This window comes from Chaetodon auriga, chromosome 7 (assembly GCF_051107435.1).
Source record: "Chaetodon auriga isolate fChaAug3 chromosome 7, fChaAug3.hap1, whole genome shotgun sequence".
Taxonomy (NCBI): Eukaryota; Metazoa; Chordata; class Actinopteri; order Chaetodontiformes; family Chaetodontidae; genus Chaetodon; species Chaetodon auriga.
The window spans coordinates 26,658,064-26,670,524 of record NC_135080.1 but is presented as its reverse complement, the minus strand read 5'-3'; the positions used below and the strand labels follow the sequence as shown (position 1 = coordinate 26,670,524).

The 12,461-nt window shown below is 42.1% G+C and overlaps 1 protein-coding gene across 1 annotated transcript; it reads left to right on the top strand.

The window, feature by feature from the left end:
• Positions 1-4,138: 4,138 nt before the first annotated feature.
• Positions 4,139-12,150, top strand: LOC143322979 (dehydrogenase/reductase SDR family member 13-like). The gene is made up of 5 exons (XM_076734472.1): positions 4,139-4,403; positions 5,202-5,320; positions 5,772-5,895; positions 9,549-9,875; positions 11,569-12,150. The coding sequence occupies exons 1-5, from the start codon at positions 4,277-4,279 to the stop codon at positions 11,823-11,825; spliced, it is 954 nt and encodes a 317-aa protein (XP_076590587.1). The 5' UTR covers positions 4,139-4,276; the 3' UTR covers positions 11,826-12,150.
• Positions 12,151-12,461: the final 311 nt, after the last annotated feature.

The window sequence follows — 12,461 nt, the reverse complement described above, 5'->3', positions numbered from 1 at the left end:
AATGGATTTGTGTTGTGTTACTTTCAGGTTTTTGTGGGTCTATTTGGGACTTTGTACTTTGATTTTTCACATTCTGCCTCATGTCATAGTACTAGTAAGAGTTATAACTTAATTTCTTAATGATTAAAGGTCAGGTGATGCGAAGAGAGAAGATCAGGCGAAAACTTCACATGGGACAAAAGTGGAAATGCTGTTTGACATGGGAGTGAGCATATAGAAGCCCTCAGTACGATTTTGATATTCTTACAATTTTAGAATAAGTCAGAATGCATAAAAGTTTGCAACTGATATGACTGATTCAACATGAATACAACCAGCACCATTCTGAACTAGCTTAAGATGTCTACTAGACCAGAGAGAAGAGCATGACTATAATCAAGTTTGGATGATACAAAATTCATGGATTATGGTTTCAGCATCAAATAAAATAGATCACATTCAATTCAATTCAATTCAATATTCCTTTATTTGTCCCGCGAGGGGAAATTCCAGATTACAGCAGCATCAGTAGAACAGATTAATATAAGAAGTGCATGCAACTTAGAAACAAACATCAGAATATATACAAAAGAATGAGAATTTGTAAATAAATTGTAGATAGTATTTACAGACTGTTATGTACATGTTTTATTGCACAGCTTATTGCACAGACTATTGCACTGATTATTTGGAGCAGTTTTTATTGTACAGTCTGATAGCTGCAGGGAGGAATGACCTGCAATACCGCTCTTTCACACACTTTGGATGTAGCATCCTGTCACTGATGGAGCTCCTCAGTGCAGTGAGTGTGTGTTGGAGGGGGTGGCAGTCATTGGCTGTCATCCCCCCCCCCACCTCCTCCACCAGTTCCAGAGGGCATCCCAGGACAGAGCTGGCCTTCCTGATGAGTTTGTCCAGCCTCTTCCTGTCAGCTGTTGTGATGCTGCTCCCCCAGCAGACTACACCATAGAAAATGGCAGAGGCCACAACAGAGTCATAGAAGGTCTTCAGGAGTGCCCCACGCACCCCAAAAGACCTCAGCCTCCTGAGCAGATAGAGTCTGCTCTGTCCTTTTTTGTAAAGTGCAGTGGTGTTATGAGTCCAGTCCAATTTATTGTTCAGATGAACACCCAGGTACTTACAGTATAAGATGTCACCATCTCAATGTCCCTTTCCTGGATGTTCACTGGTGAAGAGTACGGGCGCCGACGAAAGTCCACAACCAGCTCCTTGGTTTTATCCGCATTAATCAGGAGGTGGTTCTGCTGGCACCAGTCCACAAAGTCCTGGATGAGTTCTCTGTATGACCTGTCGTCCCCATCTGTGATGAGGCCGACAATGGCAGAGTCATCAGAGAACTTCTGCAGGTGGCAGGTGGGTGACAGGTGGGAAAAGTCAGCTGTGTAGATGGTGAAGAGGAACGGTGCCAGCACCGTTCCCTGGGGGGCCCCCACACTGCAGAGGACAGTCCCTGACACACAGTCCTGTGTCCTCACATACTGTGGGCGGTTTGAAAGGTAGTCCACTATCCAACATGTGAGGTGTTGGTCCACTCCCGAAAGTTCCAGCTTGTTCCTCAGGATGGCTGGCCTGATGGTGTTAAAAGCACTGCTAAGGTCCAGGAAAAGGACCCGAACAGAGCTCCCAGGTGATTCCAGGTGAGATAGAGCTCTATGGAGAAGGAAGATGAGGGCATCGTCCACTCCGAAGCCAGGCTGATATGCGAACTGCAGTGGATCCATGGACGAGCTCACTAGGGGGCGCAGGTGGGCAAGGACCGGCTGCTCCAGGGCCTTCATGAGGTGTGATGTTAGGGCCACCGGCCTGTAGCAGCTAGGGTCCTTGGGATGTGGGGTCTTTGGCACAGGTACCACGCAGGACATCTTCCAGAGGTGTGGCACCCTTCCCAGTCTCAGGCTCAGGTTAAACAGATGTCCAATGATCCCGCTCAGCTGATCAGAGCAGGATCTGAGGAGCCTGGGACTGAGGTCATCGGGTCCTGCAGCCTTCCTGGTCTTTAACCTCCTGAGCTGATTCCTCACCTGGAGAGGTGTGAGAGACAAGTTGGAGCAGGGGGGCTGAGTGTCTCGTGAAATGGATGGGGGGCTGGGAGCAGTGGGGGGTGGCGTTGATTGCGGTGAGCTGAATACTGTGGGGGGGAGGTCAGTGGGGTACTCGGGCAGGGTGCTGGCAGATCAAAGGAGGTCTGCTGCAGTGCTGGTGCAGCTGGGGGAGGGGCAGATGTTTCTTCAAACCTGCAAAAGTAGGTGTTCAGCTGATCTGCCCACTTTGGATCCCCAGCCGCCTGGGAGTTTGGCTCCTGGTGACCTGAGATGGATTTCAGATCTCTCCAGACCCTCCTGGTGTTGTTCTCCTGCAGCTGTTCCTCCATTTTTTTTCTGTATCTGTCCTTCCCTTCCCTGATATTCCTTCTTAGCTCCCTCTGAACAGTTTTCAGCTCCTCTTTGTTTCCTGACTTGAAGGCCCTCTTCTTCTCCTTTAAGAGAGCCTTAATGTCAGGATTAATCCAGGTCCTGGTGGGTACAGTGTTCTCCACACAGAAGTTTGTGTAGTCCATGATGTTGTCTGTCAGACTGTCAATGTCCTCCTCATGAGAGTCACTGAATGCATCACATTTTAACAATATTACTAGGAGGAAAAGTGCTGTCTTGGTAATAGCTGTAATATGAGACTGGAATGTCAGACAAGAATCTAAAATCACTCCAAGGTTTTCATGGTCAAGCTTTCAGAACTGGTTCAGCCATCAGTGTTAAGTTGTCAGACAAATGCTCATATTTGGTTGGTCTAACAACTCGTAACTGTGATCAGCCTTTGTCAACAGAAATTTGTATCCATCCAGTTTTCTAAATTTAAGAACTAGGAAAGGTCGTTTGGATATACAGGTACATATAGCTCAGCATCACCAGCGTAAAAATGATGCTAGAAGAAACAATAGTTTGGGGGAGACGCCTCAGTAAGTATCGCTGCTGCAGTGGATGAGAGCGCTCAGTGAGGAATAACAGATGCAGAGCACATTGACAAATACAGTCATTAAACTAAAAGGTTTTTTGATGTTGAGAGGCTAGTACATTTTACAAAAAAGAAAAAAAAAGATTTCACATGCTGAATTATGGTTTCTGTGTGTTTTATTTTTGATTACAACTGAGTTGATGCAGAGGCTCCATGGACTGCATCGCAGAGTGCTGTCCCAGTCGTATTTACTCCATTTTATGCCGTTGCAGCCTCTCACACTCAAGCACTTACATGACTTCAACTAAGTCAGGGCTCAGGGCTTCAGGCCTAAGGGGGGACACTGAGATTGGGCCTTATGCTCTTCTTCCCCTAATTCGTGGGTCCCCAACCTTTCTGACTGGTTTAACATGGACATACATACAAATATATGTACATGCATATGGTAGAAAATGCCTTGTGACCGGGTGCCGGGCTGCGACCTGGTGGCTGGGTTGGTGGCTGCCCTAACTGACTCTTTGATTTGACATACTAGTTTCTAGTGGCCCTGGTCATCAAAGCAGCTTTCATTAGCAATTTACTTCCTGTAAGATAATTACTGCATAACTTGTTGAGAGTGTATAGTGAACCTGAGATGTCTTTCCAAAATGTTCTATTTGTGTCACATAGAGTCCATCAGCACCACCAAAGCTAGTAGTCATTTGGGTATTATTTAAGGAAGGAAATCTTCTGGGAATAAACAAATATTGCCCACATCAAACATCTACCAAAGTAAAACTTTTTCATCATTTCTCATTTAATTAATGTGAGTGTAAAGAAAGAAAGCTGTGTTCACTGATTTCATTTTTTTTTTTTTTTTTTTGCCACTTCAGGGCAGCAGATCATTATTACTATTTATGATTATAGTACTATTTACACATCTAGCGGACAACATTGGCATTCATTTATGTATGCCCCCCACCAGTCACGTAGTCCCATAATTCATATGCGATAAAGCTAAGAAGCAGCAGACATCGCAGTCTGCATCTGCAGGTCTTCAAATGCACATTTGCAACTGCAGGTGGTGCTGTTTTCCTATTGGATGATACTATTGGAGAGGGGAAGTCTTATGCAAGCTGTTATTTTGATTTAACTGGATTTTGCTATGGGTGGTCAGTCACATGATCTTTTATGAATTCCAGTCCTTCCAGTTTGCTTTAACCTTTAACCAGAGCAAACACTGTCACGCCCAGGCAGGAAATGGGTGTTTGTTTGTCTGTGTGGGTTTAAATGCACAGACTTGCCCTGACTTCCTCACTGTTGCCTCTGAGCAGCTGAGGCTTGAACAATGATTACTCTTCTGCTGGCTGTTGGTGTTGTTTTTGGAGTTGCTTACGTTTTCCATCATGTTTTTGTGAAGGGAAGGCGGTGCACAAGCAAAGCAACGCTGCATGGGAAAACTGTGATTGTGACCGGTAAGTCAGGTTTCTGTTTTCAGAATCTAAATAGAAATATATCTGTTGTGCAACATTCTACATTAAGTACCAAAGTAACAGTGTTTTGTAGACTGCTGTGTGACATCAGGGTGGCAGAAAGTCACGTCCACTGACTATGTCATATTCACTGGATGCATGCACTACATCACAACAAATTCTGAGTTCAGAAATAGCTCATACAGCATATTTCTAGCTTACCAACCAACTACAGATGCAGTAAGTCTGTGACTAAACCACTGCTGCATTTCTACATGTCAACAAAGCTTTCAGAAAATATCAGATTTGAAAGTACAAAAATAATATGCAAAAATAGTAGTTTGGGTTGGAGTACGGTATCAGGTCAGGGAGTAAAGAAGTCCTTCTGTGCTCTAATATTGAAGAGTTTCTTTCATAAAGTTTGGCATTCTGCAAAACCATGAATGACAAAAGTACAGGCTAGAAAACGTGACATGATACTTAATTTTTTTTTTTAAATATATATTAAATCAAGTCTTCCTTTAAAGTCTCCAAGAATTTTGGTTCATCATACTTAAAGAATTTAAAAATACAAAAGGAATTTCATTATGTTACATGTACCTATTAAAGGTTGAATACTTTCCCTCACCTCAGTTATACAACTGATCCGACAGTTCACTTTCACTATGTCTATCTGATACAGATCCAAATCCAGTATCCGTGTAGGTTAAAAGCTGAGTAGCTGTTTTTATTATTAAATACATACAGTATGTTGGACTTGCAAATAAAACATCACCCATGTTTCTTGCTTTTTATCCCCAGGTAGCAACACAGGCATTGGAAAGACTACAGCCATAGATGTGGCTAAAAGAGGAGCCAGAGTGATTCTGGCCTGTCGTAGTAAGCAGAGAGGAGAGGCTGCTCTTAAGGAAGTCATGAGAGTGAGTATAGAAATCATGCTCTGTTGCGTCTATGAAGATTAACTGATTTATTCACATTTCCCAAGCAAGAGAAGGTTCTCTGTCCTAAATGCCTTACTGATGAGCCTGCGGTTACTTCATGCCATGTACAAGCTTGTAGTTGCTTATAAAGATTGTGTGAGGATTTTATTGTCTGTATAAAGTTTATACTTGCCATATTTGTTCACAGATGGACCCATGTCAGTTTCCATTCAATAATGTAGAGGTAGATGGTAGCTGATTTCTGTGTCAGTGTGTGTGGGTCCACACTAATAAACCACACTGTTGCAAAACATTTTTGCACTGTTGCATTTTTGGAAATATCTTTGACATTCATTTTGGCACACAGACATTAATAAAAAAAAAAAAAAAAGTCCACAGTGCTACTTCATTTAATATTATACCACTGATTCAGTTGTCTCATGTCCCACAGGAGAGTGGCAGTAATCAGGTGGTGTTCATGCAGTTGAATCTGGGGAGTCTCAAGTCTGTTCGCAGCTTTGCTGAAACATTCTTGAAATCGGAGCCCAGACTGGACATCCTCATCAACAATGCAGGTTAGACTGTTCATTGTAGCTTGATGTTGTATATCTGCACAGGACCAGAAAGCCCATACTGAAAGCAGAGTTGTTTGCCAGAGAGGATCAGACGAAGTCGAAGGCAGACCTTCCTTCCATCCATTCCCATTTCCTTTCAATAGTATTGCATCTATGTATATATATACACTTATATGTACGCACATTTAATAGTTCAGCATTGTACACAAATACATACTTTCATTTTTTGTAAAAATTCAGATTCAGATTCAGACCAAATGTGCCCAAACAAACAGGGACTGGTGACATGTTAGCAGCATCACTGGTGCTGCCAGAGGGAAAACACCTGACTATTCAAAAACTTTTTCGAAATAATTATATAAATTAATGCAGTCTTATGAGACTCATTTGATAAAAACTGGCAGCCCTCGTTAATAGGTTACTAATACTAGGATACACAGAATGTGCTCCAAGGAACCTCTTGCTGGACATAGTGGGCATGCTGGAGTTTCGGGAAGACCCCATCTATGCAGGTTGGATGGGCTTGGGAGGACATTGCACACTGACTGGATCAGAAAGTTGAGTCTTGGTGGGTCTTGGTCCAAGCTCCTTGCTCTTGCATAGACACCGTTCTGCTGTGGTATTCCTCCTCCACCTCTGCTAGGATCTGTCCCTGGATCAGCCACAGTCTGTATCTCCTCTTTGCTTTGTCGTAGCTTCATCCACTCCGCTTCTGCCACAGCAGCTGTTTTGTAAAACCATGGACAAAAAACATCTATGTGGAGATGATGCGGCTTTGACACATCAGGCGTTTTGGGTCTTTGATCATTAGACACCCTCACCTGGGCGACCCAACCCAGGATGATCAGTCCCTGATTTGTGTCCAAGCAGCACACTACACCATGGATGCCCTCTCTTAATTCACAGCCACCTAGAAGCTTTCTCTGCAGCTTTGCAGATGTTTTTGGTGGCTTTTCTCTCCTGCAATCTTCTGATGCCCAGAAGCCTGAGTGGTCGCTGCAGAGACTGCCCTGGGAATCTCTTGCAGCCCACCTTGATGGATTCACAGGTTCCATTCCCTCTGCAGGTTTCCACAAGCTCCTCTATTCGGTCTTCCCAGTGGACTGTAAGTTCCATGACCACCACTTGCTTTGATGAGATATTAGGACCAAGTCTAGCCTGAGAGATGTCATTGCAATGTGCGAGGGAAACTTCAGCTGTCTTCCCAGGTCTACTCACAGCTACCAATCACGGGCAGAGGTTTTAAGCCCTGAGCTTTCTTCCCTGCTTTGACGAAGGTGATATTCCCTGCTGGGAGCTGATATTTGCTCCAACGAACCTCTCGCTGGACACAGTGGGCATGCTAGAGTTTCGGCAAGCTTGCTGCTTGGACACAAACCAGGGACTAATATCCCTGGTTTGTGTTCAAGCAGCACATTACACCATGGAGCACCAAGATCTAATAAGACTATTACAGAGACAAGTCATTTGTGTGATGCAATAAGAAGGTCATTTGTAACCAGTGCTGTCTCTGCATGGCATCGAATTATGAGATCATTCCCTTAAATTTAGCTACAGCACTATCAGATAGGAATCTGGTGTAGGAATTTTTGGCAAAGGATTCTGTGAAGAGACTGCTAAGTGTTCAGTTTTCAATTGGCTATATGTCAGAACAAGGTCGAGAGTGTTTTAACCATAACAGTGAGTAGGTTTATGTACACTCTGACAGAAGACAACTGAGTCCAATAATGAGATAAACGCAGTACAAAGGCTGTCATTATCAACATGAACATTAAAATCACCTACAATAATTACTTTATCTGTTTTAAGGACTAAACCTGATAGAAGCTCAGAACTCATAAATTTGGAATAAAAACCAGGAGAGCGGTACACTACAAAAAATAAAAGTGGCTGCACTGTTTTCCAAGTTTGATGTGAAAGACTAAGAACAAGGCTTTCAAATCAATTATAATTAAGTTTAGGTTTAGAGTTGATTAATAGGGTTGAGTCAAAAATGGCTGGAACTTCACCTCCTCAGCCACTGCCTCAAGGAATGTGAGTATTAATATGGCTTGGGGAATTAGCTACGTTTAGGCTAACATACTCTTCATGACACAGCCAGGCTTCAGGCAGACACAATAAATCAATATAATGATCTGATGTTAACTCATTTACTAATACAGCTTTAGAAGACACAGATCTCATGTTAAGGAGTCCACATTTAATTCTCCTATCTTGTTGTACTATTGCAGTGTTTTCATTTTTATGTATAACTCCTGTTTACTTTTGATTGAATTAGTTTAGGTGGTCAGGAGGAAGACACAGTGTCTGTGAGGTTTTGTGTGGGTAACTGCTCTAATGGAAGTGCAGAGAAGCGTGTCGGACTGCAGCTCTGCAGCTGATCAAATGATGCCAGATTTGAATTCAAATTCTATCACGTTGTTGCAATCAAGAGCAAAACGTTGCCCTATAGTTTGTAGAATTGTTTTAAAATTCATTTGAAATCCAAAAATGAATTGATTAAAATAGGTACATTGATCCAAGGAATAATACCATGCTCTGCCTGTAACTTTTCCCCACCATTAGCCAAACTGAACATTACTTTAACCTGTTTATCACCACAATGCCCTCTGGGGTTTGTGCTTTACAAACAAACAAAAAAAAGTTTTGTGCATTTCAGAACTATTCAATTGTTTGTTATGATTTTGTGGCCGAGCAAAAAGCAAGGAGTGAACCCAATGATGCAGACTTTACAAAAAGGCTGAGCGGAAACAGTCCAAATGGTTTATTTAACAAAATAAGGCAAACTAAATGAAAATTCACAAATACATGGGGAAACCAGATACAAGACCAGAAATACTCATAAAAATATCACAGGGACCCAGAATCTCGGAACAAGGAAAGCCACACATAAGGGATGATGCCAGAAAGGGAAACACACTCACTTAAATAGACAGGGGAGGAGAACTACATAGACAAAGTGGTTCAGATAATTTGGCTCAACTATTGGCTTTTTTATGATCTGTCTGATCTTACCGCTGGTGTTTTTTGACCAGTCAAACTTTGATAAGATAAGAATTTGTTGATCTGACACTGAGGAAATGTGGTTATTACAGCCAGCAAGTATTACAAAGAGCAAGCACAGTGGCATAAAGAGGTCAAAAGTAAAAAAGTATAAAGGGCACAGACAAGAAAAGCAACTATGTATACGTACATTTGTACAGATTGTGAAAAAAATAGTAAATGCCATAAAAATCCGACTGCCATAACAAAGTACTGTTGCTAATATTCTCATTAGAAAACTAACTAATGACATGTATTGTCAACTAATTGTACAGCAATGTTACCATGTTCCAAGAGTTACAAATTACTTGAATGTGTGCCATTGTTTGAAATGAAGCCATGTTAAATGTTAATAGTGGTTGTTAAAGGATGTTAATAGTGTTAATAGTAAAAGTCTTTAATTATGTCACTTCTTAATTCATTTGCTTATTTCACTATTTGTGGCAGTTATGCTCTTGGTTGTATTGTAATGAAGTTGAACTATGGTATGCTTGTCTGTGTCAAGGAGTCATTAGGCTCTCCCAAAGATGTAAGATGGTTTCAAGCCTTGCTTGTTTTGATATCACCATGTCTGGAAACAGGATTAAGGTTTGTCCATGTTTTTGTCACAGGTGTTTTCCTGCAGGGTCGCACAGAGGACGGGCTGGGAATGATGTTTGGCGTCAACCACATTGGTCACTTCCTGTTAACCAACCTGTTGCTGGACCGGCTGAAGGAGTGTGAACCGAGCAGGGTGGTCAATGTGTCGTCTATGGGACATCAATTTGGAAAAATTGATTTTGATTGCCTGAACACACAAAAGGCTTTGGGAGTGGGGACCTCATTCATGGAGGTTTTCAGGATCTACTGCGATAGCAAGCTGTGCAATGTCCTCTTCACCCATGAGCTGGCCAAAAGACTGAAGGGAACTAAGGTCACCTGCTACAGCCTCCATCCAGGTAAGTGGTCAGAGCATGTCAACTCATGCAAATGGATAATAAAGTCTTAAAACAAGGAATTACTGAACGCAGTTTCCATAAAATGGGGAGTTTAATACAGTTCAATGCAAACTGAGGACAATTTGCAAGGATCTTGGGGCAGCAGTGTAGGTGGGTCAGTCCACCACTTTGGTCTAGACTGGAATATGTTGATAAATATTGAAAGGATTGCCACGGAATCTGGACCAGACATTCATGGTGCCCTGACAATGCATTCCAATGACTTTGAAGATCCCTTGATGTTAGGCCTCTAGCATGACCAAAGACTCCTGGATGTCAAGGCTGGAGTGAGCAGAGCAATGGGTAGGACCCAAATGCAGATGACAGAGGAAGAGCTCATGCAGTTCAATGTTGTTGTTGTTGTTGTTTTTTTTCTTTTTTTTCTTTTTTTACAGGACCATGACAAGGGTAATGAACAAAATCAGAGAGGCAGTTCAAAGCAGGCAATAAATCTATAAATCCAAGAAGGAGCAGGCAAGAAATCAAAAGTCCAAATAATCAGGCAGACTGGTCAAATGCAGTGGCATGAAACAATAACAGAGCAACACTGGACAATCCGGCAAGGAGTGAGTGGAAAAGAGCTGCGGCTTTTCTCATTTCTATATCTTGTGCCTCCTTCTGTCCTCTCTCCTTGGTCCTCCTTCCTGTGACCTGGAAATTGAGCTTAACACGCCATGTTAAAGGATGTCTCAATTTCTAAAATGCATCTCAATGAGAGAGGACCAAGGAAAGAGGAACTATGAGCGAGGACACACAGGTGTATCCTATGTAGAAGTCTTTTCAGCAGCCATGATGGCATGACACAGCTGGAATATACAAACTGTGGCGGGAACAGGACTCCACAATACAAGTGTTCATAAATTGTATTAGTTACTTAAGATGGTCCAATGCAGCATCAAACTTTATGCCCTTCACTGTTTGTGTAGTGCTTTGTGAGGAGCTGTTTTAACTAGATTCCTTAATGACATTTCAACTTAATATATCGATTTGTCATTAAATGTAGGCTAGACCCAGTTAAACTGCTATAATCATGGCATGATGTTTGTTTTAGTGCAAACAGCATTTTCACATTATGCTATGTTGTGAATTGAATTTAAGGTAAATATATAAGTTGTCATGAACACGATGCTCATCTGACAGAATATTCAGTCGTGGGCTACAACAAAACAATGAACAGATGATGCAGCTGTTCCACACATCATATTTAATTGATGTCGCTTTAAAATGATGGCCCTGAAGGACTGAGAATATTGAATTGATGAAATGCTACTGTAACAGCAACACCAAGGAGAGAGGTTACATACAACGTAGGAACTATGGATGAGCAGAAGACCAACATCCACAATGACCAAGAGGCACCTGGTAGCTCAGGGCTCTAACATCAATAGAGGGAAGCTACTAGCACAGCTGGAGATTGAGAGGCACCAACAGAGTGGGAATACTACTGAACAACATGGAGACAGAATTGACCCCAGACCACCAGTCATGACAGCAGCATCCACTGAGCTGAGGATGAAAACTGTTGCCAGACTGAACACATTCAATCCACAGATAGGACTATATGTGTGTATGCGTGTGTGTCTGTAAAATAACAGTATAATAACAGGCTATTTTTACAATTGCAGCTAAAAATCACTATTTTCTGTTTGTGCAGGAGCTATCAAGACTGAGCTGGGAAGGAACAGTGCCGCACTGCAAGTGATCGTGAAGCCCCTGATTTATTTTTTCGCTAAGAATACTGTCCAGGGAGCCCAGACCACTCTGCATTGTGCTCTCCAGGAGGGACTCGAACCTCTCAGCGGACGTTACTTCTCCAACTGCGCTTTGAAAGAACCTTCTGCTAAAGCCAAGGATGACGCTGCAGCAAAGAAGCTGTGGGAGCTCAGTGAGAGACTGTGTGGTCTCGCATAAAAAGCTTTCCATCCTGATATTGGGTTGTCATTGTGATATTAGATACCAATGACACATGACACATTTTGGTTTGGCAAGCCCAGCACTGCCACTTTCCTAATATAATACAGAGAAGAGCCAGTGTAGTCGACAGACTATCTTGAAGTTAACAGAATAGTTGTGACAGCACTGTTTAAATTGGCTATATCTGTTTTCCTATATAAGGTAATGACTAATTATGTAACAGCTTGTAGGAGCTTGTTAAGATGAGATAAATCCAAAGATTTATTCATGCATTGTATATCTTGAATTATTGATGCAAAGTATTAATAAACAATCAAGTTACTATTAGTGCATGAGATTTTCTTTACAGGGCCTGGAAAAGCATTCAACTAAAAATTATGCAAATTATGCCAAATCACAATGAAAGTAATCTCATGACTTTCCATGTAGAGCAGGTCTAGACCATACTCTTTAATGTACAGAGACCTGACAATTGCTCCATGACCAAGCACTTGCTGATGATGGTGAGGAAATACTTTCTTTTGACAGGCAGAAACCTGGTGAAATAAATGATTTTTAATTTAATGCATAATTATCTGTGTGGTGTCCCTTGTTTGGTCTGACTTTCCGCTGGTTCATGACACAGGACCTGTA

What these genes read in the sequence shown, in the direction of transcription:
- LOC143322979 (XM_076734472.1), top strand. Translation starts at nt 4,277, where the DNA reads ATGATTACTCTTCTGCTGGCTGTTGGTGTTGTTTTTGGAGTTGCTTAC. An exon ending in GAAAACTGTGATTGTGACCG is followed by an intron (nt 4,404 to 5,201) that starts GTAAGTCAGGTT and finishes TTTTATCCCCAG; the next exon opens with GTAGCAACACAGGCATTGGA. An exon ending in CTCTTAAGGAAGTCATGAGA is followed by an intron (nt 5,321 to 5,771) that starts GTGAGTATAGAA and finishes CATGTCCCACAG; the next exon opens with GAGAGTGGCAGTAATCAGGT.